The sequence below is a fragment of the Porites lutea genome, chromosome 1 (genome assembly GCF_958299795.1).
Source record: "Porites lutea chromosome 1, jaPorLute2.1, whole genome shotgun sequence".
NCBI lineage: Eukaryota > Metazoa > Cnidaria > Anthozoa > Scleractinia > Poritidae > Porites > Porites lutea.
The window spans coordinates 49,974,341-50,000,575 of NC_133201.1; the positions used below are offsets into that span (position 1 = coordinate 49,974,341).

General features: G+C 37.9%; 2 protein-coding genes across 2 annotated transcripts in view; both read right to left on the reverse strand.

Annotated features, from left to right (window-relative positions):
• Positions 1 to 8,089: 8,089 nt before the first annotated feature.
• On the reverse strand, positions 8,090 to 19,399 carry LOC140931601 (dynein axonemal heavy chain 8-like). Its single transcript, XM_073381404.1, has 8 exons — positions 18,967 to 19,399; positions 12,199 to 12,251; positions 11,642 to 11,796; positions 10,768 to 11,101; positions 10,150 to 10,254; positions 9,874 to 10,008; positions 9,675 to 9,770; positions 8,090 to 8,362 (listed from the first exon to the last, which is right to left on the reverse strand). Exons 1-8 carry the CDS (start codon positions 19,397 to 19,399, stop codon positions 8,090 to 8,092), a joined length of 1,584 nt encoding a protein of 527 aa, XP_073237505.1.
• Positions 19,400 to 26,101: 6,702 nt separating this feature from the next.
• The window catches only part of LOC140953759 (uncharacterized), a 28,513-nt gene continuing 28,379 nt past the window's right edge, over positions 26,102 to 26,235 (reverse strand). The window contains exon 16 of the mRNA XM_073403152.1: positions 26,102 to 26,235. This exon is cut by the window's right edge and continues 418 nt beyond it. The gene's annotated coding sequence lies outside the window, so the exon portion shown is untranslated.

A 26,235-nucleotide genomic window follows, 5' to 3' on the forward strand; every position in this document is an offset into this window, starting at 1 on the left:
ATTTTGTAAGCAAGAGATTGCTCTCTTTTATGCCCACGACCAGACAAAAACGTTATCGCTTCATACTTTCCTCACCACGAAATACGACATTATTACTGGAAACTCTTTTTGAAAGGAAATCCGTCCTTACTACCCTTCCATCGACGAGGCTAAAGATCTTCACGTGTCACAGATTGTTAACAGTGTTTTTAACGCATTTTTATCATATAACACAGTCATGTTAAATATTGCAACAATACACGCGCGCGATAACAAAAAAACCTCATCGTTGCCAAAACCTCTAAAAACATTGCTTTTGAGTCTTGCTGCTTCAGACCTCGGTGTTGGTTTACTTGTTCAACCATTGTTCATCACTTTGCTGATCCAGTGGTTACAACAACTGAGTCCTAGTTGTATTAAGTATTAATCTTTCAGCGTCACCATGAATTTCTTTTTAACGGCTTCGTTATCTTCATATCTTATTAAAGAATTTTATACAAAAACTAGTTGCGCATGTTATTCAGTGACTACCCGTCAATCTGCATTTAATCACGTAGTTTCTTCATGTCTTATTAAACATTTTTATACAAAAACTAGTTGCGCATGTTATTCAGTGGCTTCCCGTCAATCTGCATTTAATCACGTAGTTTCTTCATGTCTTATTAAAGATTTTTATACAAAAACTAGTTGCGAATGTCATTAAGTGGCTTCCCGTCAATCTACATTTAATCACGTAGTTTCTTCATGTCTTATTAAAGATTTTTATCTAAAAAGTAGTTGCGAATGTTATTCAGTGGCTTCCCGTCAATCCGCATTTAATCACGTAGTTTCTTCATGTCTTATTAAAGATTTTTATATAAAAACTAGTTGCCCATGTTATTCAGTGGCTTCCCGTCAATCTGCATTTAATCACGTAGTTTCTTCCTGTCTTATTAAAGATTTTTATGTAAAAAGTAGTTGCCCATCTTATTCAGTGGCTTCCCGTCAATCTGCATTTAATCACGTAGTTTCTTCCAGTGCTTATTAAAGATTTTTATTTAAAAACTAGTTGCGAATATCATTAAGTGGCTTCCCGTCAATCCGCATTTAATCACGTAGTTTCTTCATGTCTTATTAACGATTTTTATATAAAAACTAGTTGCCCATGTTATTCAGTGGCTTCCCGTCAATCTGCATTTAATCACGCAGTTTCTTCCTGTCTTTTTAAAGATTCTTATATAAAAACTAGTTGCTCATGTTATTCAGTGGCTTCCCGTCAATCTGCATTTAATCACGTAGTTTCTTCCTGTCTTATTAAAGATTTTTATGTAAAAAGTAGTTGCGCATGTTATACAGTGGCCTCCCGTCAATCCGCATTTAATCACGAAGTTTCTTCATGTCTTATTAAAGATTTTTATATAAAAACTAGTTGCCCATGTTATTCAGTGGCTTCCCGTCAATTCGCATTTAATCACGAAGTTTCTTCATGTCTTATTAAAGATTTTTATATAAAAACTAGTTGCCCATGTTATTCAGTGGCTTCCCGTCAATTCGCATTTAATCACGTAGTTTCTTCCTGTCTTGTTAACGATTTTTATGTAAAAAGTAGTTGCGAATGTTATACAGTGGCTTCCCGTCAATCCGCATTTAATCACGCAGTTTCTTCCTGTCTTGTTAACGATTTTTATGTAAAAAGTAGTTGCGCATGTTATTCAGTGACTTCCCGTCAATCTGCATTTAATCACGTAGTTTCTTTCTGTCTTATTAACGATTTTTATGTAAAAAGTAGTTGCGAATGTGATACAGTGGCTTCCCGTTAATCTGCATTTAATCACGTAGTTTCTTCATGTCTTATTAAAGATTGTTATATAAAAACTAGTTGCCCATGTTATTCAGTGGCTTCCCGTCAATCCGCATTTAATCACGTAGTTTCTTCATGTCTTATTAAAGATTTTTATGTAAAAAGTAGTGGCCCATCTTATTCAGTGGCTTCCCGTCAATCTACATTTAATCACGTAGTTTCTTCATGTCTTATTAAAGAATTTTATGTAAAAAGTAGTTGCCCATCTTATTCAGTGGCTTCCCGTCAATCTACATTTAATCACATAGTTTCTTCATGTTTTATTAAAGAATTTTATGTAAAAAGTAGTTGCCCATGTTATTCAGTGGCTTCCCGTCAATCTACATTTAATCACATAGTTTCTTCATGTCTTATTAACGATTTTTATATAAAAACTAGCTGCCCATGTTATTCAGTGGCTTCCCGTCAATCCGCATTTAATCACGTAGTTTCTTCATGTCTTATTAACGATTTTTATATAAAAACTAGCTGCCCATGTTATTCAGTGGCTTCCCGTCAATCCGCATTTAATCACGTAGTTTCTTCATGTCTTATTAACGATTTTTATATAAAAACTAGCTGCCCATGTTATTCAGTGGCTTCCCGTCAATCCGCATTTAATCACGTAGTTTCTTCATGTCTTATTAAAGATTTTTATATAAAAACTAGTTGCCTATGTTATTCAGTGGCTTCCCGTCAATCCGCATTTAATCACGTAGTTTCATGTCTTATTAAAGATTTTTATACAAAAACTAGTTGCGCATTTTATTCAGTGGCTTCCCGTCAATCTGCATTTAATCACGTAGTTTCTTCATGTCTTATTAAAGATTTTTATATAAAAAGTAGTTGCTCATGTTATTCAGTGGCTTCCCGTCAATCCGCATTTAATCACGTAGTTTCTTCATGTCTTATTAACGATTTTTATATAAAAACTAGCTGCCCATGTTATTCAGTGGCTTCCCGTCAATCCGCATTTAATCACGTAGTTTCTTCATGTCTTATTAAAGATTTTTATATAAAAACTAGTTGCCTATGTTATTCAGTGGCTTCCCGTCAATCCGCATTTAATCACGTAGTTTCATGTCTTATTAAAGATTTTTATACAAAAACTAGTTGCGCATGTTATTCAGTGGCTTCCCGTCAATCTGCATTTAATCACGTAGTTTCTTCATGTCTTATTAAAGATTTTTATATAAAAAGTAGTTGCTCATGTTATTCAGTGGCTTCCCGTCAATCCGCATTTAATCACGTAGTTTCTTCATATCTTATTAAAGACTTTTGTATAAAAACTAGTTGCCCATGTTATTCAATGGCTTTCCGTCGATCCGCATTTAATCACGTAGCTTATTTATGTCTTTTTAAAGATTTTTATATAAAAACTAGTTGCACATGTTGCCTAAAATGAAGTAGAGACAGATTTGCTTTATTGACTGGTGGAGCTACAAAATCTATTGATTATCAACAATATTGTCCATCATCTACACCACACTGCTTCTTTGACGCAATAACATTTTAATGAAATCTTACTCGGCTTCTCGATCAATCTTAGTTTAGAGTTTGCGTTTTGATGGGCTTTTAGCAGCAGGAACAGGAAAAGGTTTTGAAATAACGATTAAATAACTTCTGTTAACACTTGCGCCAGTTTTAATTCTAACGCCACAGGAAACTAGTTAAAGAGCACTAAACAATTTGATCGCTAAAGCACATCAATTGTCAATTTTAAGTTAAACGTACGTTAATATTTGTCCAAACTGTGCGTGCGTACATCGAAATGGCAATTAAATGATCCTCACGTTATTCCGAAAACAGCCGACCAACTAGTTTAAAATCGACCACGAACGTGTCTTATCGTCGAAAACTTAGCCACCTGTGCTGATAAAAATAGAAATGCTCGGAGGTAATTGAAAATAGGAAGCGCTTACTGAACAGTCCTGTATTAAATAAACTTGACTGCATAACATTTCGCTTATTAATAATTCATTCCTGCTGTTTTTAGATGTAAGGTGTTTCGATACAGTTTTTCAGAGACCATACTTATATTTTTTAATCGCCTTAAAAGTGATTTCATCCTTGCCCCAACGCAATGAAATTTTAACCACTGACTGATTTTGACTTGACTTGGTTAAACCATATGACCTTTTGAGTGAGGTTCTTTAACAGAGAACATCAGTTCATTAAACCAAATTTTCGTGGCCAGCACTCCCACCGACAAAGCTCTGCAGTATATTTATTTATTTTACACTAACCAATAACGGCCATCAAATGCATCCCGGTTTAAAAGTTTTTACAACCAGTAAAAACAAAACATTTTTTATGAACTTTGCAACTTTGGAAGCGTCTCAGACTTCTCAAGACACGCTTTGAATTCAATATTATATATATTTCTATTTGTTTTGTTTTGTTTTGTTTTTTCTTCTGACAATTTGGTCATCTTCTTTTTTTTGTTATCCAGATTGGGATTCGGGATAACAAAAGAAGAAAAAAGCAAAAGTACACATCGCTATACACAGACGGACAAGCATGCAGCAAAAAAGCAAATAGTTTTTCCACCTTCAAAGATCTTATGGCTATTAAACTGATCACACTTCCTCGCAAAAAGGTAATAAATATTAAAAATTGATATTATTCACGTGGAAATGCTATATTGACTTTCAAGACTATTTACAGATTACGTTATGAAGTCAGTTGACATGTGTCATTCAGATCATTGTTAAAACACATGAAAAAGATCGTATCGTGGTCAATTTCGTAAGCAAGAGATTGCTCACTTTTATGCCCACGACCAGACAAAAACGCTATCGCTTCAAACTTTCTTCGCCATGAAGTACGACATTATTACGGGAAACTCATTTTGTGAGGAAATCCGTCCTTACTACCCTTCCATCGACGAGGCTGAAGATCTTCACGTGTCACAGATTGTTAACTGCGTTTTTAACGCCTTTTTATCATATAACACAGTCATGTTAAATATTGCAACAATACACGCGATAACAAAAACCTCATCGTTGCAAAAACCTCTAAAAACATTGCTTTTGAGTCTTGCTGCCTCAGACCTCGGTGTTGGTTTACTTGTTCAACCATTGTTCATCGCTTTGCTGATCCAGTGGTTACAACAACTAAGTCCTAGTTGCATTATGTATACTTGTTTCAGTGTCGCCATGAATTTATTTTTCGCGGCTTCGTTCGCTAACATCATAGGGATAACTTTGGACAGATGTTTAGCTATTCAGCTTCATCTCCGATAGCACACTGTTGTAACTCACTGGCGTGTTATTGCTGTGGTCATCTTCATATGGCTTTTGAGTATATTTTTGTCTCTCCGAATGTTCTGGCTTCCGTCTGCTATCAGGTACCTAATCTTAGCTGTTTCTGGAATTCTAAGTGTCCTTGTAACAACAGTGCTTTTCATCAAAATATATCTTGTTTTACGACGTCACAGGAATCAAATCCAGGCTCTACAAGTACAGCAAACAGCACAGAAGGGCGAAAGGACAGCGAACTTTGCAAACCTACGTAGATCGGCCGTCGGTACATTTTACGTATATCTGCTCTTTCTAATTTGCTATTTACCGCGTTTCGTGTTATTGATAACCCTTCAAATCTATGGCCCAAATACCCACCTGAAAAGTTTTTCTCTCTGTAGTTTAACTCTGATCTTCCTTAACTCATCTCTAAACCCTTTTATTTATTGCTGGAAAATGCGACCCGTTCGAAATTCGTTAATGAACACACTGAGAAGTGTTTCTAAATCTACGTTCTGCTTACTGTTTGTAAGAATATGTTACTACGGGTAGAAAGAGAACAGGTAGATAACTTTTCCACTTTGTAAAAATAGAACGGTGGCTTTCTTTAGTGGCTTCCCGTCAGTTCCGCCTGATTTAATCGCTTGATTTCTTCATGCCTTACTTATGACTTTTCAATTTATACACTAGTAGTTTCTGTTGAAAAAATGAAACACAGACAAAATTTGGTATATCTGGTGGTGTTGAGATTCTTGACCTAACTGCCTATCGATCGTGAACGCAGCGTTGTTTTTCGTCGCAAAAAAATTTGATAAAATCTCACTGAGATTCTCGCTAAATTTTCTTTCAAAGTTTTTGAATCAGCGGGATCTGTGAAATTTGCGTTTGATCAGCTTTTATTAACAGGAACAGGAAAAGACTTTCAAATAACAGCTAAGTCACCTCTATTAACATTTGTGACAGTATCAGTTCTTACCCACAAGAAACTAGTTATAGAGCACTAAACACTTTAATTGCTAAAGCACAAAAACCTCAATTTTAAGTTTAACCTCCGTGAACCTTTATCCTAACTCTGCGTTTTATCGAAATGACAATCGAACTATCGTGACGTCACTGCGAAAACAGCCGAAAAGCAATTAAAAATCTCATTTGAAGACAGCCATGAACCTGTCCGCCACCTGCTTGTGCAAATACAATTTTCACCCTTTGCAGTTCTCTGTAATTATAAGAAGTGTTCACTGAACAGTGTGTTGATATAACTTTTTCCGTCACAAAGGCATTCCCGCTAAACACTGTAGTAGAATGACTGCGGCTATCACGTTTTCCCGCCAAAATGACGCCGGTTTAAGAGCGCGAACTACCTAGTTTTGGGAAAACCTCTTTCTCTTACTCGCCCTCGTCGTAGAATTTCAGTTGAATCTCGTCCTCACATCTAAAGGTCTCTAAAAACTTAATTTACCCTGCAGAAACGCATCAGCCATACAGAGTATCGCTGGTACAAACAGTTTTTAGTAAAATCCAACTAGTGGTCTATTGTCAATGCTGCGTTCTGATTGGTTGAGATACTACTAGGCTATATGTTATAGCCCACTAGAAGCGAAAAGCGCCGGTGTTTGGCGGCAAAAAAGGATTAAAGTGAAGGTCTCATGGGCTATTGACTCGGAGGCCATAGGACGAGAAGAATAATGTCAATAATTGTTTTAGTAAAATCCAACTAGTTGGTCAAAAATATCGAAAATAACAAATGTCATCTGCTTAAAGCTAGGCTTTAATCCTTTTTTGCCGCCAAAAAGCCGGCGCTTTATATATAGCCTAGTAGTAGCTCAACCAATCAGAACGCAGCATTGATAATAGACCACTAGTTGGATTTTACTAATTGTTAAATACCAGCTGCACATGAGTTTTAATTAAAGTCATGCGCAGCAAACATGGAAGATATCAGTCTTCGGATAAACAGCAATCAAGGCTCTATTTTCAATTTGCTCGTTAAGAAATTATTACGCCATTAAAACGAAACGCCGGAAGCCAAAACTTCTCGCGAAGCTTTTCTGGTAGAACATCACATCTGCATAATAATCAAACATGCACGAACGCAATCTGATTTATTCAAACTTCAGCTCTTTCAACAACTTCGACACTTAATGGTATTCATTCCTAATAATAATGCTCGAAACGTCGAAACGTCGAAACGTCGAATAACTTCTTTTCAGTTTAATTTTTCTTGCTCAATGCGTTAGCAGGCAACTGACCATCCGATCCATCCAAGACCAAAACGTCTAAAACCTGATAGAAGTCTTCTACGGATCGCTTACCGCCAACATTTCGCTCGATTGATACTAAACGAAAAAGTTCTGTTATTAACTCCGTTCCTTCATTCATTTCAGAAAGGAAGTTTAATAAATTTGTTGGTTAATTTCTGGTAGTATGCAGGAACGTAGCGTCTATTTACGCACGTCACATACGTCTGTCCGTACAGCTGAAATCTCGATCTCTTATTTCCCTGCAAACTTTTTTTTTTTCATCAAATCCTTTATCCTTTTATTATTCCATAACGCTAAAGATGGGTAAAATAAACGACTAACTGCTGCATATAATCCTTCGTATCTATTTATATGTTATAATTCACAAAGGTTTGCCATCACTGTGAATGATCTGTGAATGTGAATGTGGATGATATCCCGCGGAAAAGGCAGGAAATGGCTCTTCCGAGACCGTGAGCTTAAAAATTTTCTGGGGGAGCATGCCTCCAAACCCCCTAGGTTTGAGCGCTTCTGCACTTCAACTTTTCTTTCCGTGTGTATACAGCGGGCTTAAATATAATAAAAGTGCGATTACATCTTGTCGAACTACATTTACATTTACATTTACCACATTACAAGCCTTCCCTCTCTGCAAAGCTTATATGCTCGGATTCGGTCAGGTGCGTAAAGGTTCTTAATTTTTCAGCTCACAGACCCCACTCTTAAAAACATGACTTGGGGCTGTGGCTAGTGAGGCGGGCAAACTGTTCCAAAAAATTTGATCGCATTAGAAAATTTTGCTCCCGCCATTATCGACGACCGCTGACCAAGACCACAACTGACATACAGATTAATGTTACCTTCTCTGCTAAAGCCTTGCCAAACGCTTGCTTCCAAGCCTTAGTCTCGGTGACGAGGGCTTCCTTGATTCTCTCAGTGAGGTATTCTACAGGACCAATATGATAGCTGCTGGGTAACTCTTCAATTTGGGTCTCAAGGCGTTGGTAATACTTGATTTGCGCATCAAAGTCAGTTAGCAGTGGTTTTGACCCCATGAATTCCTTGACTTTTGTGTTGGGATCCTTAAAACAACACAACGGGTAATTTGCTGAGTATAACAGCCATTTCTGCAAAAACTTTTATGCTTTTAAGCAGAACTTAATAGTAACTTATGAGATGCCCTTCTTTAATCTCCTTTACTCATTTTACAGTGTACAGTGGAACCTCGATATAACGAAGGTCTAGGGGACTGGCAAAATTTATTCGCTATATCGAGGTTCTTTTTCATATATTTTACTATTATTGGGGAAAAGAAAATCGTTCGCTGTACCGAAGACTTCGTTATATAGGGGCTCGTTATATTCAGGTTCCACTGTAGCTGGGGAACTGTTGTCAAGACCATAAAAACAAGATTCTTCAGCTCATCCTTTGAAGGATCGCATTGAGAACTTACTTTGTTTATACGTATCGTCAAGATAGATACACCTAAGTTCATGTTCGAGCCCAGCATAGCACGACAGGGAAGCAAATGACGGCCTCTTACAATGCCACGACTACAGTGAAAGTTAAAAGCAATGAAATACTTTAAGAAAAACTGTAAGAATCAAACGGAATCCTTCCTGCGTCACCCAAACACGACGTTGAATATTGTGCGTTCGCGCTCTATACACTATACTTAATCAGGGCCGGTAATTGTTTTTTTCTTCTTTACTTAACAGCATTGTTGAAGTGGGGTGGAGAGGGTCGGTGGACAAACATGGATTATTGCATAAGGATTCTTAACTAATAGATTTGAAAGACCGATAGGTTCGTTTCCAGAAAGTTTTCAATAACCAAAGTTCGTACAGATTTTTGGATCCAACATTCAAGACTTTTTACAGACTTTTTTCCAAAACAATAATTTCTTTTTTCACACTCAAGGTTATCAAATAGGTGATCAATAGAGACCGTAAAAAACGCAGGAACAAAGCTTTTTTCATGATGTGTTGCAAACAAACGAGCGAGATTGAATAAGATTTGACCAAAACGAAAAAATATCACTTCTAAAGCACTTGTAGCTTTGAAAAAAAAAAAAACTCAAAAGACTTTTTCCATTTTTTTCAGATTCTATCTCCATTTTTTAGACGTTTTCCTGGTCTGGAAAATTGCTGGGAAAATTTCAAGACTTTTACAAGAATTCAAGGTTATGTACAAACCCTGAATAACTGTCCCAGGGATTTGGGATTCTCCATTGTAGTATTAGGCCAACAGATACGTAGCTGTAAAGAAACTGCTGAGTCTGGAGAAAACGCTACAATGTGGCCAACGCACCTTTGAAACGTATTTTTTCAGCATTTTACAAGACAAGATTTGTCCTATGCTCTTGGGGAGTTGAATACTCAACTCTATATTTACCTGATTCCATAACTCTTTGAACTGGTCCATCTCCTCCAGAATTTTAGTGGCATCCATCTTCAGTGAGCTTACAACAGAACTGAGAGTAATTACCACCTGGAAATAAAAAACGCATTAGATTTGCTTAGACGGTTTACACTTGTGCAAGAGCCCAGATGACCTGAATAATGCCTATTGCTGCTTATTAAGAACCCCTTACTTTTGTTACATCCTTGTGCTCAGACACAATTTTGTAAAGAGACTTTGGAGCTAGCGGAGGAAGAACCTTTCCTTCTTCAGCGACTATGATTGGGGGCTGGTGGATGACTCCATGCTGTTCCCACTCGTAGACATTCTACAAAATTAGAATCAAAAGGAGATTACTCCAGCTAAGAATCACAAGCTACTGCACAGTTCCACTCAATAAAAACATGGGCTGAATAGCCTCTAGAGCACCTTTGTATCGTATTTAATGTGATATGTTATTCCCAACTACCTGTGTCGTTTTGAGCATGATCTGCACCGTTCTGTTCAAGGCCTGTTGGATATCATCTAAGCTAGGTTTCATCACCACTGTGGGGATCTCCAACACGACATCAGCCTGCAAAGAAAAGTATGCGTCATGAACGAATTAATTAATAAATCGACCTCAATTTTTCAAGGTCTATACTCGTATCGACCATGGCAATGACATCAAAATGTTCAAAACTCAAGTGGAACCACGAGCCGTAAGTTTTGAACATTTTGACCTCATTTCTACGGGGTTTTTTACAATAACATTGACAGTTGATCACGTCCATTTCTGTAGTAGTATCATAGGTGACGAATTACTCCTTAATTTTAGCGCGAAATTTCAGCTCTCCACCAATCAGCTCGTGAGAAATCGCTCAGTTATAGTAAAAAAAAGTGGGAAAAGAAAGAATGACAGAGTAAAATGAACAAAGACGAAGTAGCAAAAAAAGGGGGAAAGGGGACAGGGAAAGGCACAGAGGAAGAAAAGGTCGTTGGAAGCTATCAAAACAAAAGATAAATGAAAACGAGCTGATGGCGCAAATGACAGTAACCGTTTACAAACTATGTGTAGGAATATCTGTCTAGTAGAATAGGTACTCACTTTAAAAAGAGCTGGAGATTTGTTGTCTGCATCAAGACTCTCTTTACTATGTTTACTCGCTGCTTGCATGCGACGTTTAATGGCATCTAATGACTGCCTTGTGCTTTTGACCAAAGCGTCAATGCATCGCTGATTAAAGAAGATGAACAGGCCCCAGTAACAGCATGGCATACACTCCCAGCACCTGTTTCCTTTATTATTCTTTGCCTGCTTTGATTCTGGGTACAGACATGGATAATTTTCTTTGTCCAGACCAACTAACTCGTCTGAATTTAGGTTGTCTTTCAGGGTTTGCAGAAGAGTATTTACTGAACTTTCCACCAGATGGTTGAACCTTTAACGAGAATAACGAGCGAATGTGTCTTTAATCACGGTAATTTGTTAAGAAGATGCTATTGCGATCGAAGTTCCCAAAACAAAGCCTTAACGTCCGTTCTGTATGACAAACAATTACAGAAACTTTTTTTCTACCTATAGTTCCATTGTAACTCGTTTAATTGCTTAACTCGGTGTGGGATGAGATGTCCATTCTTCCTTAAGATTAGCTTTCTTGGGCCGACAGGTGCAAACACTACATGTATGTCAAAATTCAACCCCCCAAGTCATTGCGCTTAAAATTTTGGAGCTGGCGACTATGTGTGTAAAAAAGTCTCCTTAAACCAAAAGAGTTGGTTGCCAAATGGCGACCAAGCAAAATCTTTAACTTGGAGGGTTGAAATTACGATATTATAAGTAGATGGAAACGGTACCCCATGTGGGCAGTGACGTATCAGAGAGCAGCATTTGGGTCATCCTGCACGCTAACTTAGGCTGGCTTCTCCTGGTGCAGCTTCCCCTTATTACTTATTGAAAGATTTCGTGAAGAGAAACATACTTAGACAGAGACTCAGCAGATTCTTGACATGTTCTTTCTGTTACACTGACAAATTCTTCTACAGAGACAGCTTTATCTTCTGGCAGGTCGCAGAGTCGTGTTAACTCAATATCTTGCAAAACTGCCTCGATTCTGCAATCAAGTATGTCCTTTATCTACGAAAATATCAGTGAAAACAAATAATTAGAAAACAATTGGCAGTGTAATTACTGCATCCAGACTAAATCACGCCAAAATGATGCATTAGCCAGAGTTCAGTACGGTGCACACGCGAATCGCTAAAACACCCCTGCTGTATTAAAATTCCTACACCGCATATTGCCCATACATGTACCTCTCAGCCTTTCGAACGCAACTGCGCTGCTAAGATCATATTACAACGCATGTCCTTTTGTGTTACCGTATTAAAAATCAATAACGTCATTATTGGGTTCTTCCCATCATTGCAAAGCCGACTGATGCTTGGGAACCCTGTTTTGCCCCGCGATTTTGCAATCAGATCATTATCATATCACACACTGCACTGCAGTACAGTCAGCAAAAAACACGCACTATACCTCTTTTGTAAGTCTCTCAAGACCCTTAACAGATTTTTGGATACTGTTAATATCTGCAGAAAAGATAAAATAGATATGCATAGCATTATTTCGCACTTTCTTTTTCCATATCTATATCCACAAATTGCCTGTGAGGTTGACTTCTTAGCTTTTGATGGTGGTGACATGAAAAGATTTTTGTACCGTTGATTTTTGTTTTAAAATGGCATGATAGCGGAGTCCCAAACCTAAAAATTTGGTTATCCACCATCCATCCAAGAAATGTCGGTAATCACGTGACCGTACGTATGTCCGTGGGCATCACAGGGCAACTAATGTGAAATGCCAAACTCGCTAGCTAGTGAAGGAGCCTGTAACCTGTGTTTAACTTGATATAATAGACATCCATATTATGGTCAATTGATAGCTGTCAAAACAGGGTATTCGCTGACCAGAGTCACATGACCGTATCATGGGCTCAAGTGCCAACTCATCGAGGTCACCGCTGACCAATTGTTACCTTTTAATCGTTCGCAGGCTTAAGTTTATGGTTTTTAGTCATATGGTTGTCCCTAAAGTTAAGTATAGATTTTTTTATTCCTTTGCAATGGTTTCAAGTTCATTGTCTGAAGTAAATTTGAAGTGCATAAACGGGAGCCTCGCTTTTAGCTTTGGCTAAATCTATATACATATTATACTTAAGAGCCAATGTCTGTAATTTTCGAGAATCGGTTGACAGTCGTGAATTTTTGAATTTCTTCATATTTTGCTCAGATAATCTCTATAGTACACTAATTTCAAAAATCACGTTAAAACTTGTATCAGCTTTTTATTTTTTCAGGAATCAGGGAAAGTTTGAAAAACTCTAAATCGGCGCTCTTTCGAGTATGAAATTAGGGAAAATGGAGCATTTTCTTCGCGCTCGTATATAAAAACGGAATAATATCTCTAGATGAAATCAAGTCACAAAACAGACACACGTTTTTACTTTATAATTCAGCGGTTAACTTTAAATAAACCGTTTAAATGTGACTGTACCGGCCCCAAGAAGAAACACGGTTTCAGCACTTTTCAAAAATGGCAAATTTGACCTAACCTCACCATCGTAAAAACCCAGTTGGTACACGGAATTTCAATATGAAACAAGAACTGTATTGAAGCATATCCTTTGCTGTTGTTTGTGTTAAAATCTTTCTGGCGGCATTCCAAATGCGCACCGTCGAGAGACCAAAAAGTGAAGGGTATTTTGACACCGGGAAAGCACGTGCAACAAGCAAGTTTAAACGCTTGGAATATTAATCCTTCGCAAACCTAAGTTACTTCGACATTTAAACCCTAGTCAGAGTTGTAACGGTTTCAGATTATATTTCGGCGTTTCTGTTCGGTTTAACATGATTCCTTTCAACTGATTTTTGCGATAAACCATAATGAAGAGACGAATACGCAGTTCAAATCACAGTTAGTAGAGGGGAATATTGTCGAAATACTCGCTTGCTATAGTTTTAATCGTATTGAAACCTTAATATCAGAAAAGTTAATTACTTACCTGAATTTAAATGCTAGACGGGGTCACAGTACCGCTAACTAAATTCTGCATCACGGCAGAATCGAAGTTAAGTTTGTATATGTTTTCAATCTGTCAACACGAGGGAAGATGACATTCCGGAAGTCCGTGACGCGTAACGCGCCGGAGAGGAAATTCCTGGTATAAGTGTTTTACGTTGCAAGTCTTTGTTGTATGTTCGTATAGCATCTCGCACATATTCAAACTTGGTTTACTGAGCCTGTGGCCCCAGTAATGCTGAATGTATTGCGATCATAGAAAAGATGTCGTGAGTCACTTGGTATGCTCCTGACTTGTTAGTCACGTGAGTATGTAGGGCAATAACCAAACATCGACCCGACCATGCTAATGATAAAAGTAAGGTTTTCTGCATTTACGTTAGGTGATCTTTGTTTGATCCACAAAATTGGCGCATGAAAATATGAATTTTTCCTCACCACCTCTAAATGTTTGGTTCCGGGTAGCGGTGCAACAAATCACGTGGTACCGTTCTAGATCAACCTACTGGCTGCTCATAGAGGGGTCCATAAAGGCACATTGATCGATGACTCTGTATGGCCTGAACGGAAAATGATATACCCAGACGTTTTCTGAGCGACGAATGTGCAGCTTTTACACTCCTCTTTCGTTTCGAAAATAGACGAGCACGCGAGCAAAGCGAGCGCGCGAGAGAGAGCCTCTTGCTCTACTGGTCAATAAATCCCCCGGGGCTTTTATTTTCAAACGCAAAATCGACGATCTCTAATGAAAAAGTAGAGGGTCTGTGAACAGGCTACGAAGGTGCTTGCTATTATTTTAGTGAACTTTACAAGAGGTCTCAGGTGATTATGCTAACGTCATGAATAGTCTACTTTAGGGAAGGAGGAGGAGATGGGTGGGTTGGTTGGCATTGGCTTCTCCATTAGGATCAACCCTACACATACAACAATTCATGTCTTTATCACTACATTTAGAGCTAGCAGACTTTGTTTGATCCACAAAATTGGCCCATAAAAATAAAAGTTTTTCCTCACCACCGCTGAATGTTTGGTTCCGGGTGGCGGAGAACAAATCACGTTGTACCGTTTCAGAACAGTCTACTGGCCATGCTGGCTGCTCATTTAAAAAGGGGTCCGTAAAGACACATTAATTGATAACTCTGTGCGGCCTGAAGAAAATTATACACGCAGACGTTTTCTGAGCGACGAAGGTGCTGCCTTTACACTTCTTTTTCTTTTTGAAAATGGCCACGGACTTCTCGCCTCGCTCCTCGCCGCTAGGCGGTCGTTTTTGCCTGAGAGATACCACCACGAAGTAGTTTTAGCACACAAGTCACTGCAGGTACAGACCTAGGAAAAGGGCATTCTCCATCTGAAATTTTAAATCGAAATGAAAGGCTATTTTCAGCCTTTTATCTCTTTTCTCCGCAACGTATTTGGTTGAAAGATAGTAAGTAAAATGGCTGAGGCACTTTAAAGCATTTTTTCATTTACGCGACGGACTTTGACGTTATGAAAAAGAACTTGTCAGTGAATTGGTTTATTTTCTAGCCTGCGAACAAGTGCCGGGGGGATGGTGGCGGATAGAGCCAGGTGACTACTTTTTTTTTTTCAGGCGGGAGCTAACAGTACGTGCATTCTGGTCTACCCCACACTGTGTAGACCGGCCTTTAAGGGCCTCTGTTCGGGAGGTGAGGGATCAGTACAATTCGTCAACAGCAGGTTGAGGTCTCGCCAGAAGTTGCCCTTGCTGAAGAGGAGCAAAGCAATACTACTTTCAGTAATTTAAACATGTTAAATACTTGTATTTCGCTCATCAAATGTGTCCATTGTCCATTTTCGATTTGTGGTTTTTCAGGAATGTTCTTTTGCGGAGCATTGGCCAACTTTTCTTTAAACAGTTTTACTCGTTTCCATTTCCCTGGTCTACCTTCATGTTGCATATGGCGTACGTGTGTACCTAAATCCCTCAATTCATTAAAGAAGTCTATACGCTAAGCGGGGTAAAGATTAGTTTATTACAAGCAAAGGCACAGAAGGCTTAGTGCAAATAAAAGAAAACTAGTGTGAAAAGTTTTGCAGACTCGGCTTACTCTGTTTGTTTTCTTTCTCTATTTGAGTTTCGGCTGGTGACATCCTAAAATCAAGTTTAGTTCGACATGTTTTGGGAATATAAAATGTAAAACTAAAAAAAACAGTGTTAATTGTACACTCGTGCGATGATTTATCGGTCAGTGTAAAACGCAGACTGCGGACTGCAGACTGCAGACTGCGGACCAGGGGTAAAATGCAGACTGAGTGTAAAATGCAGACTGCAGACTAAGAGTAAAACGCAGACTGGGGTAAAATGCAGACCGAGCATAAACTGTAGTCGTGGAAGGGTTTAAGGGCAAAAAAAAATTCCGCAAATCACCTGTAAACGAACACTTACTTGATGACATCTGCTTTCACAAATCCATTCCTTTCTTCTCTGGAACGTCGTCGACGACCCGAAAACATAATCGCAATCTTGAACCTTTTTTCCATCCGAGAGACTTCACGCTTCAATTTTAATTTTGAGGCGAAGTTTTCAATATACGTGACCAGGGACCGTGAACTGGTACAACACCACGATGTTTACGCTTAAATGAAAGCTGCTGACCCAAAATACTGTACAGGAATTATGGCGATAAAAACGGGAGTAACTCATTCCAACAACAAAGGAAGATGTTCTGCAGGAAATTTGGATGACCTTCTATGAAAGTATTGCAAATCAAGGTACGCAGACTTAAGCTGTTTGGATGTTCATTGAAACTTCTGGCGAATGTGCAATTCACTTCGACTAGGAAGCGAAGTGTGTAACTGATACCGGCTAGCTATTTCACCGGTTTGAAGAAGAAGGAGCACAAATGTTTAAAAAAGTCGACAGTCTTTACTCTGCATTTTACCCCAGTCTGCGTTTTACTCTTAGTCTGCAGTCTGCATTTTACACTCAGTCTGCATTTTACCTCTGGTCCGCAGTCTGCAGTCTGCAGTCCGCAGTCTGCGTTTTACACTGACCGTTTTTCAAAAGATTTTTAGAGCTTCCCGTAATGTGCCCCTTGTAAAACAAGCTAAATTAGCAAATACTTTTGCGTGCCTACACTCGCGGCTAGCTTGTTTTCAGCGTTCCAACGTGTGAAGCTACGCTGCACGTTTCGGTGTCTCAGCGACGCACTTTTGTAATGCCGCCAAAAATTTTTTAACACAAGGAACGGCAAAGGATATGCTTTAAAATAGTGTTTGTTTCATGTTGAAATTCCATGTATCAGTTGTTTTTTTCGATGGTGAAGTTAGGTCAAATTTGCCATTATTGAAAAGAGCCGAAATCGTGTTTCTTCTTGCGGCCAACACAGTCACATTTAAACAGCTTATCTAAAGATAATTGCAGAATTATAAAGTACAACTCTGTGTTTTCCTTGTGACTTGATTTCATTTAGAGATATCATCCCGTTTTTATGTACGAGGGCGAAGAAAATGCTTAATTTTCGCTAATTTCATACTCGAAAGAACGCCGATTTGGCGTTTTTCAAACTTTGCCCGATTCAGGAAAAAATAAAAAGCCGTTACAAGTTTTAATGTAATTTTTGAAATAAGTGTACTATAGAGATTATGTGGGCAAAGTATGAAGAAATTGAAAAATTCACGACTGTCAACCGATTCTCGAAAATTACAGACATTGGCTCTTAATAAGTTAACGTCAAAGTCTTACTAATAGATTACCATTTACAATGTTTAATAAGTTAACTTCAAAGTCCTAATAGATTACCATTTACAATGTTTATTAAGTAATCTTCAAGTCTTAATAGATTACTTTTAAAATTGACTTCAAAGTCTTCATAAGTGTTAAAATAACTAATATTGATATGTTAAAATACATAATTTCAACGCCTAGATTTTACACTTGTCAAAATTAAATGAATTAACTATAAAGTCTCAATCGGTTATCAACGCTATGAGTCATGCAAAGAGTTAACATTGGTCAAACGTTTTCATGCCTGATATATGTATCCCCTTCATTGACAATGAATTCTATGGTTATGTCAAGAAAGCTCTCTGTTTAAAAGAACTTGGACCTTTAGATTTTCATGATGGATTTAAAGGCATTTCTCATGTTCTCGTTGCGTCCAAAGTAAATAATGGGATTAGTTGAGGGCGGAATAAACGTCGTTGTAATACTCCAGGGTAACAGAATGGAGTGTATTCGAGGATATCCTTTGTGAAAAATCTCCATGGAACCAATTGGCAGTAAAGTAGCAAACAGCAAGCCGGTGACAATGCACATATTAAGCGTAACTTTCTTCTCGCGCTGAAATATTGTCGACATCTGAGATGTAACTTCATCACGCAGCTGAGCGTTATGACGACGAAGAGAGAATAGTAATCTCATATAATTTACAGGAGGGACAACGAGAAACAGCACACCAAAGATACACAACATAATGAAGCCAGGCAGCGGTGGCAAAAAAAATACAATCAGGATTGTCATCAGCAGCCAGATTATGCACCCGAGACCGGCGATTTTCATTGTCCCTGCAAAAGAGAAAAAAAATATTTTGGTACATTTCAACTTAGTCTGTTAGGTTTCTATGTTAGCTTCTATGTTAGGCTTCTATCAAGAGCTCCACCCCTTTTTGCCTTCTTGTTTTCCGGCCTCTGGGCCGGAACCCTGCGGGGGCAATAAAAGCTCGGCCTGACGCCTGTTACCTGATTTAGTGACTTTGACAATATATATTCCGAAGGTTTTCACAGGGGCATAATAGCGATAAAAACGTATTAGAACAATGTTGACGAAAGATAAGCCAACGGGCAACGGGTGGGCAATTTGTTCAGTTGTCCAAAAGTTAACGGACCTAGCCTTTTAGGCTTCTATCGAGAACTTCTATAATCTTGTCCGAGCTCGGACCCTTTTTCAAAATAGAACAATTTAGTTTCATTTATACTTAGCTCTCAAGTCTCGGTGGAAAAGAAAAAACAAAAGCCGAGATCGGGTTGAAGTTGAAGAATGACGTGTTTCCATAATTTCCCAAGACCGCCTTGCGCGCGTTCTACAAAATTAACCGGGACCACCTTGCGCGCCTAGTTTCTTCAAATCGTGAAGATTTCGCATATTACCAATACAAGGAAAAAAAGATACTTCTCTACGCGTGGGAATTTAGGGTGCCTCCTCGAGTTTCGCTGGGCCGGAACCCTGCGAGGGCAATAAAAGTCCGGCCTGACGCCTGTTACCTGATTTAGTGACTTTGACAATATATTCCAAAGGTTTTGACAGGGCATAATGGCGATCAAAACTTATTAGAACAATGTTGACGAAAGATAAGCCAACGGCAAAGTACTTGAAAGTATGATACACGTCAAAGACCAGAATTTGATGTAGACATGATTTCTGGGCTCTTTGAAGAAAGAGTCGCCACACAACAAACAAAGGCTGAGCAGTAACTCCAGTAAGTAAATCTGCAAAAGCCAGGCTACACAGCAGAATATTGCTTGGCTTCTGTAAGGTTGGGGTCTTGATGATTGTTACAATGATTGCCAGGTTACTAAGGATTGCGAAAGTGGCAGAAGATCCATTGACAGCAGCGAGTAAAATGTCATTTGCGTAAGCAATGGTGTCGTTCCTCTGTAGTCCAGTCCACCACGGCAGTCCGCAAACGGCAGTCATCTCGTCTATTGCAGACTGGTTAGGACCTAATTAGGACCATAAAAAAGGCTAAGATAAAACATACTCATTTTATTGAACATTTAGTCGTACGGGTATGAGCTTGAATTAAAAAAATGTACCTAACTTACACTGACTTTCAGAACGTGTTTTTGGTTAGTTAACAGGTGGGTAACTGAACAAATTCGACCTCGAATAGAAATAACATCGAATTTCCTTTACATTATCTTTGATATGCTAGGCTGGCACAAGTTTCTCTTCATTAATTAATTAATTAATTCATTTATCTATTCATTTATTCAGTTATTTATCTAATTACTCATTTATTTACTTAATTATTAACATTATTTTTAATGAGACGATTTTCAAGAAAGACAAATTCAAGACAAAACTAGTGTAATGTAGAGACTATATTAATAAGCTCTTCCCAGACCACGACATACATCGATAGAAAAATGCGAAAAAAACTAGGAAGTCCACAAAACTTTAATACCTGTTAGCTGCACGCTAATGTATGCAGACCTATGCAAATGTTTAGTTCACGCGGCTGTGGACGAAATGTCCACCAATGGAAAATTGGTGCGTTTATGTTAGGTACTGTGTTCACACGGAACCACCTAAACAGACCCCCAGCTGTGTAGAATTTGAACGCCAGAATCGAGGGTATTAATTTCGTAATAAATGAATTGGTAGCCGGCCGCTGCTTAGGCAATGATTTTTTAAAATTGTTCAGATTTTAATAATTGAAGTTTCCCTTTCAAAATTGGTAGGTTCTTTGAATAATAATAAAAAGGACGTTAATTGCGCCTGCGATCCTATGAAAAGCATGAATGCTACTTATTGTTTAAGATTGATCTAGATCGGTTCTTGAAGGTCGACCGAAAATGTTGTTTCTAATGAAAAATATCGTTGTTTACCGTATAATGATAAGCTCAGAAAGTTGAAATTTTTTGAGGGACCATTTTTCTGCATCACAGCTCATCGCGGTTGGAAAACAAAAAGATCAAAACACAGGAAAGTATCGTGCAACTACTGGAAGGGCAGCAGCCTAAATGTTGAGTACGTAATATAACCCGATAGCTCACAACATAACTATATAATTTCCCATCGCTTTGTTTGAAAAAGAAACTCAAAAGAAAGGTCTTTTCAATTCGATGACTTATAGATAAGCGACCTTAGCTAACATTCACTGGCTTTTTAAATGATTTCTTTTCGCAAATTTGATTTTCTTCGGTAATCATGAGATCCACCTACATTGTTAACTAACTTTAAAAAAATATATTATTATCTTAAATACTAATTTTCTTGGCCAAAAGGGTTTGTACTTCTACAATACTCCTAACAATTGTGTTTTTTTAGCACCTAGTAAAGCGAGAAAAGTAAAAATTTCACTCACCACTGAGTTAATCAAATTTGAAGACACGATCGATTTTGAAGCAAAGAATATTGCTTAGTATGACCACCTGAAACACTGTATCAACACATGAAACACTGTCTGTTTTCCGACACCTTTGATTAAGTACAAACCTCTTGAAAGTGCATTAGGGCTGCTTTATTTCTAGTGCTTTATTGGTGGTTGGTCGATGGTAATTAATGTAGTGGACAATGGACGCTACGCTTTATTGTACAGTCAGTTATTATTTTGAATTTACCATTTATTTTGTTGTAATGTACTCTTACTAAATAAAATTAAGTACGTCCTCCCTAATACTTTTGATTTACAACTTTCAAAGGATATGGCTGAGAAAAATCAGACTGGCATATCACAAAAGATTAAAATATTATGTGATAAATAAAGTTCATGCTCCATGCATGATTTTAAATGAAAACAACGGTAAGTGAAAACTCTCATCCCCAGTGTCGCTCAAAATTTGTCCAAAGCTTTAATCAACCACCATCTCTTAATTCTCATGTCAGTCATGTTATATATGTTTTCTTGCACTCTGTTTGATACGCTTCGCAACAATTTTTTTGATGAAACCATCAACAAATATTAATTTTTTAACGATTTAGTGTAAAATCAAAAAAATTTGTTCCTATTTAACAATATTGATCCATTTATTTGTATGTTTTCTTTGCAAACTCGGCGAGACAAACCGTTACGTGTAAACTACCCTTTAAATTATTCATCATAATATCTGATACTCAGTTAATACTTTTTGTTTCTTCCGGCGAAACTGACCCAGGAAGGTTGATAACGTATTTAACATTTTCCCCTACGAATAATCATATAATTTTGCGGTCCGGCTACACAAACTGCCCTTTGCGTGCTGTGTATTTATACGGCTACATGTGCGCTATATTTCAACTACAAATTATAAACGTAACAACCATATACAACGTATTCCAAAAAGGCGAAGTCATTCTGGCAAAGTGACATGTGTGACGGTAAAATGATCGAAAAATCTTTTATGTAAACCATTTTCAGACATTTCACTCACGCGCCGTCATTCTGTTACTGTCCGGGAAAGGAAAAAAAGCTTCATAACACCTTGCAAAATTATGACTGACAATCAAAATATAAATAAAATTTCAATTTTTTAAAATAAAAATGAACATTGAAATGACACGGCAATAAAACATACTTATTTTATTTTAATTAATGTGGGAAGAAAACGTCATTTACAAAAACTGTCAATTTAAGTTCACAGCATAAAATTGGAAAGAAAAAAATTGCACATTTGCTTCCTAACTAATGCAATAAAATGCTTTTTAACCAGAAAACAGTAAAAGAACTTTTCGCAAAAACTACTAGGAATTTGGAGCGACCTGAACAAATACGCCAACAAAGGTTTTAGGCCATCCGCTTTGTTTTTCGTTTAGCGTCGAATGCGTTTTCTGATATTGGGTCGGTCGGTCGGATTGGACAAAAAAAAAAAAAACTAAAAAAAAATCACAAGAAGTGTCGGAATAGTAGGCCTTGGTACTCCAGGACCACGTTAAGAGTTAACATTCACATATTTGGATTAATAAAAGGCACAATTATGTACAGTAAAAAGTGTTCATGTTTTTGTTCCTGTTGTTCTCTTTGCTGTTACTATGCTCATTTTTCAGATTAAAAGAATTATTTCAAGTGAAAAATGGTTTAACTACGTCGTTACCTTTTTTTTTTTTAATGCTAAAAATTTGGGTCGGTCGGACGAAGTTAAAAGGAAAAAAAAAAGAGGATGGCCTTAGCTGTTAGAACGAAATCATAATGACTGTGGCACATAGCGTTGTTAGCAGTTTGGGCATGCAGGCCAGACCAACCGTGTATCTGGTCAAAAGACTCCCGCAACGCCTTGTTAGCATCTCCACAAAAATATGATGAAGCCGTTATTCATCTAGGCATGAACATCTCAAATGAAAAAAGCACTCACCCTGACTTACAGAACCTCTCTTTGGTTGGTTAACAGGGTAATAGGGGCAAAGCACCTCAAAATAAGGAAGTCAGTTATTTTTGGCTTGTATACATGTAAGATCAGAACACAACCAAAAGGGTTAATTGTGTGGGGTATTTTGTGCTCATTAATCCTTGCTAAGATCTGTCAAGTATTTTATCCTTGCTGAACCAAAACAGGTCTTCTTTTATTACGCATATTACAAATTGAACACATACACAAATTTATAAAATTATAAAATAATTTAATATAATCGGTTGCAGCACAGTAGCAAGCACTATAGTGGAACCTCGAATTACGATCACTCTGTTTATACGACCACCTTGTTTACACGAACATTATTCTTTCGACCCAAACTTAAGAATGACTGAGTTATTTCGTAACAGTGGAACCCCGTTAATGCGACCACCTCGTTAGTTCGACCTGGATTTTATGGCCCAACGGTGGTCGCATTAACGGGGTTCCACTGTAACTAATTTATTACTGATGAAGGACTGACATGTGTCTGGAAAATGAGTGATGAAACAGTTTTTAACCCTGTCTCTCTTTGGTGTGATTATGTGCAGGACAAAACCTTAATCCATATACTAAACATTTGACTAGAACGTTAATTGATGATTTGGTTTTTAGCTCAAAATCAACTTCACACGTTTCATCTATAACCTCTACAATAACCTTTGAAAAGCTGTATCATCCGGGTACAGTGGAACAGCCAGAGGCGTAAAAAAGTGATTGCTTTTACTGTTTTGCAGTCCTTGTAATCTTACATTCAACAATTTTTTCAAACACATTTAGAGCTCTTTCAAAGCAACATTCCCTTGGTACCAATCGACATGCACAGATGGATCTTGCACGGCTTTCAGGTGTTAATGATGACATATGGGCCACCAACGACCATTTTTATTCTTAAATTCGTCAGAAGTGTCTCAGATGGTTTTCTCTTTGATTTTAAGAAGCCTGTTTGATTAATTTGAAGCTGCCCTAAAAACTGTTGATCTGTTCCGATGTCTTAAAAGGGGACTTTGGTTGTCTCGAACGCTTTAATTTAGATGGTTACCCTGATGGGTCCGGAAGACTAAGTTCGAGGACATCAGTCAGACAACAGTCCTTTCATAAGTGACGTTTTGTTAAACCGAAATTTTCAGAAGACTTTTTTTGAACAATAATCACGATATCTTGGTAATAAATATGAACTGTCAAAAATCCCTGAAAAACGTAGGAAAGTTGGTAAAAAAAAGACTCCGCATATCTTAGGCGAGTTTAACAATTATCCAGAAATTTTTAGCCTTTCTGGAGTTTTAGAGATTTCGAGGTAGTATCAATTTGCCGCTTTGTAACAGTTATTTTGCAGAATCAAGTCATTGGGTGTCCCTGTAATGATATGCAGTCTAACTTCGCGCCATTGCGCACATCTTGAAGCCACCTGAGCCGCTAATGACATACAGCAGGCAGTTGACCAAAAATGGTCATACCAATCGACTGAGGAACTCACTATTCGTACAAATTGCTCAAATTGTACGAATCGCAAGGCTTAATTCTTTGACAAATCGTTTTGTTTTATCAATGGCACGATTGGTGTGGGTGTTTTGACGAATCCGTAGGTGTATATTCAGAGCACGTGTGAGACATACCGGACCCACTGATTTCTTGGCTTGGTGAATAGGCCATCTCCGAGTTTCAGTTAAGTGCGAAACCTTTACTGTGCAAAAGGGTTTTTATTTGCATGAGAATTAAAAAGTTGTTTTCATATCATTAGCTTCCGGCACTTGGCTTCGCTTGGAAACAGAGGCTTGGAGCAACTCGGAAATGGCCTATTATTTATCAAAATTCCTCACACGATTATCAGAAGAAACAAAGAGCGCAGAGGAGTTACTTGTGACCTTAATTGCCGTCAAATTTTGCAGTTGAAGATGCAAATCGCCTTACTTTTTACTGAGAATCGAAGTGTATGAACTTGACCGGTCATGACCGGTCAAACCCTTACGTGAATTTGTTACAAACCTGGTAAAATTATCTAGAGCTCCGGAAATCTGCAAAAGGTAATATAGCGTCTAATAATTAGACTTTTTTCTCGGCACTTTGTGTCTCTCTTCACCGCTCACTTGACGGCTTTAACAATGCAACCAGTCCTTTCAGACGTCTATCTAGGAAGTTTGTCACTCGAGGAGACGGCTAAAATTCAGGCTACACATTGTGAGGTCACGAAGCTGACCTGTTTCAATGATCAATTATTTTTTTGTTTTATTGGGTTTGACAGGAATTTGTCTCTGATGAGATGCTGTTTTACCTTTTCTTTTGCTCTGTGTGGGTGACCTGGAGTGGGACGTTTATATGATGAACCGGTTTTGGAAAAAATCTGCTCCACTCTTCCAGAATCGGCGAAAGTACCTGACTCGGTGTATGTTGTGGCCTGCGTAGCAGATGTCGAAAGGGGTAGGGGATAGGGAGGAAGGGAAAAAGGGAGGGGGATTGGGGAGAGAGGGAGGAGACGGCGCTCCCTTCCTTTTTCCCTTTGGCGCTTTTCTCCCTCCCCTCTCCCCCTCCCTTTTTTATGCCTACCACGCAGGCTATGTACGCTGAATGTTTGAAATAAATGAATTGTATTTGATGCTATCTTTCCTTGTAGTGTTTTTTGAGTACTTAATTCTGTTTAGGCTGATTGCCGCATTACAAATGGCGGACATCAAAAATTGTTCAACTTCTATTTCTACGAAAAAAAGGCATTGTACACAGGTTTTTCTTCTTTCTCTTGTCAGGTATTTCGCAAAGCAGAGCCCTATCCATTAGTGTTGCTACTTTTCAAGAAGATTGCCGATCTACTACACATGTAAGGAATAAGCCAATTAAAGCTAACAAATGTCTTTTTATACTGAGATCGTTAAGGAAGGAGGGTTATACTCAGACAAAATTAGACGATCTGTTTGAAAATCGTTATACCTAATTTGACCTATAGTCTATCGGTCTACGGTGCTGTTAATGAAGGTCTACATTGAACTATAATTCTTTAATTAGGATTTGCCAAAATGAATTTCTACTGTGCTCAGATAACTATTCCCATGCTCATAAGCCTTTCTTGAAAATTCTTCGAGTTACATCAGTTTCAGCCGTAGCACCACAGTAGGGGGATATCAACATATTCACCTAGCGATCGCACAAGTGGTTACCAAATATCAATTTAATAGTCTTTCGTGATCAAGAAAACCAGGTAAAACATAAAACGAAACATGTAAAATAATATAGGCTTAAAATGCCAAATTTGACTAGACAGCTAAAAAACGCAACAGGTGTATAGTTTGCAAATCAGACGAGGAGAAATGTTTGAAAAGAAATAAATAAAGAACATTTGTTTAGATTAAAGATCAGTTTAATAAGGTGGTACAAGTTTTATACTGTAACATACAGGTCTCAATATTGAATTGACAAATTAAAATGTATTTCTTTTCTCATTGCCTGATTTAT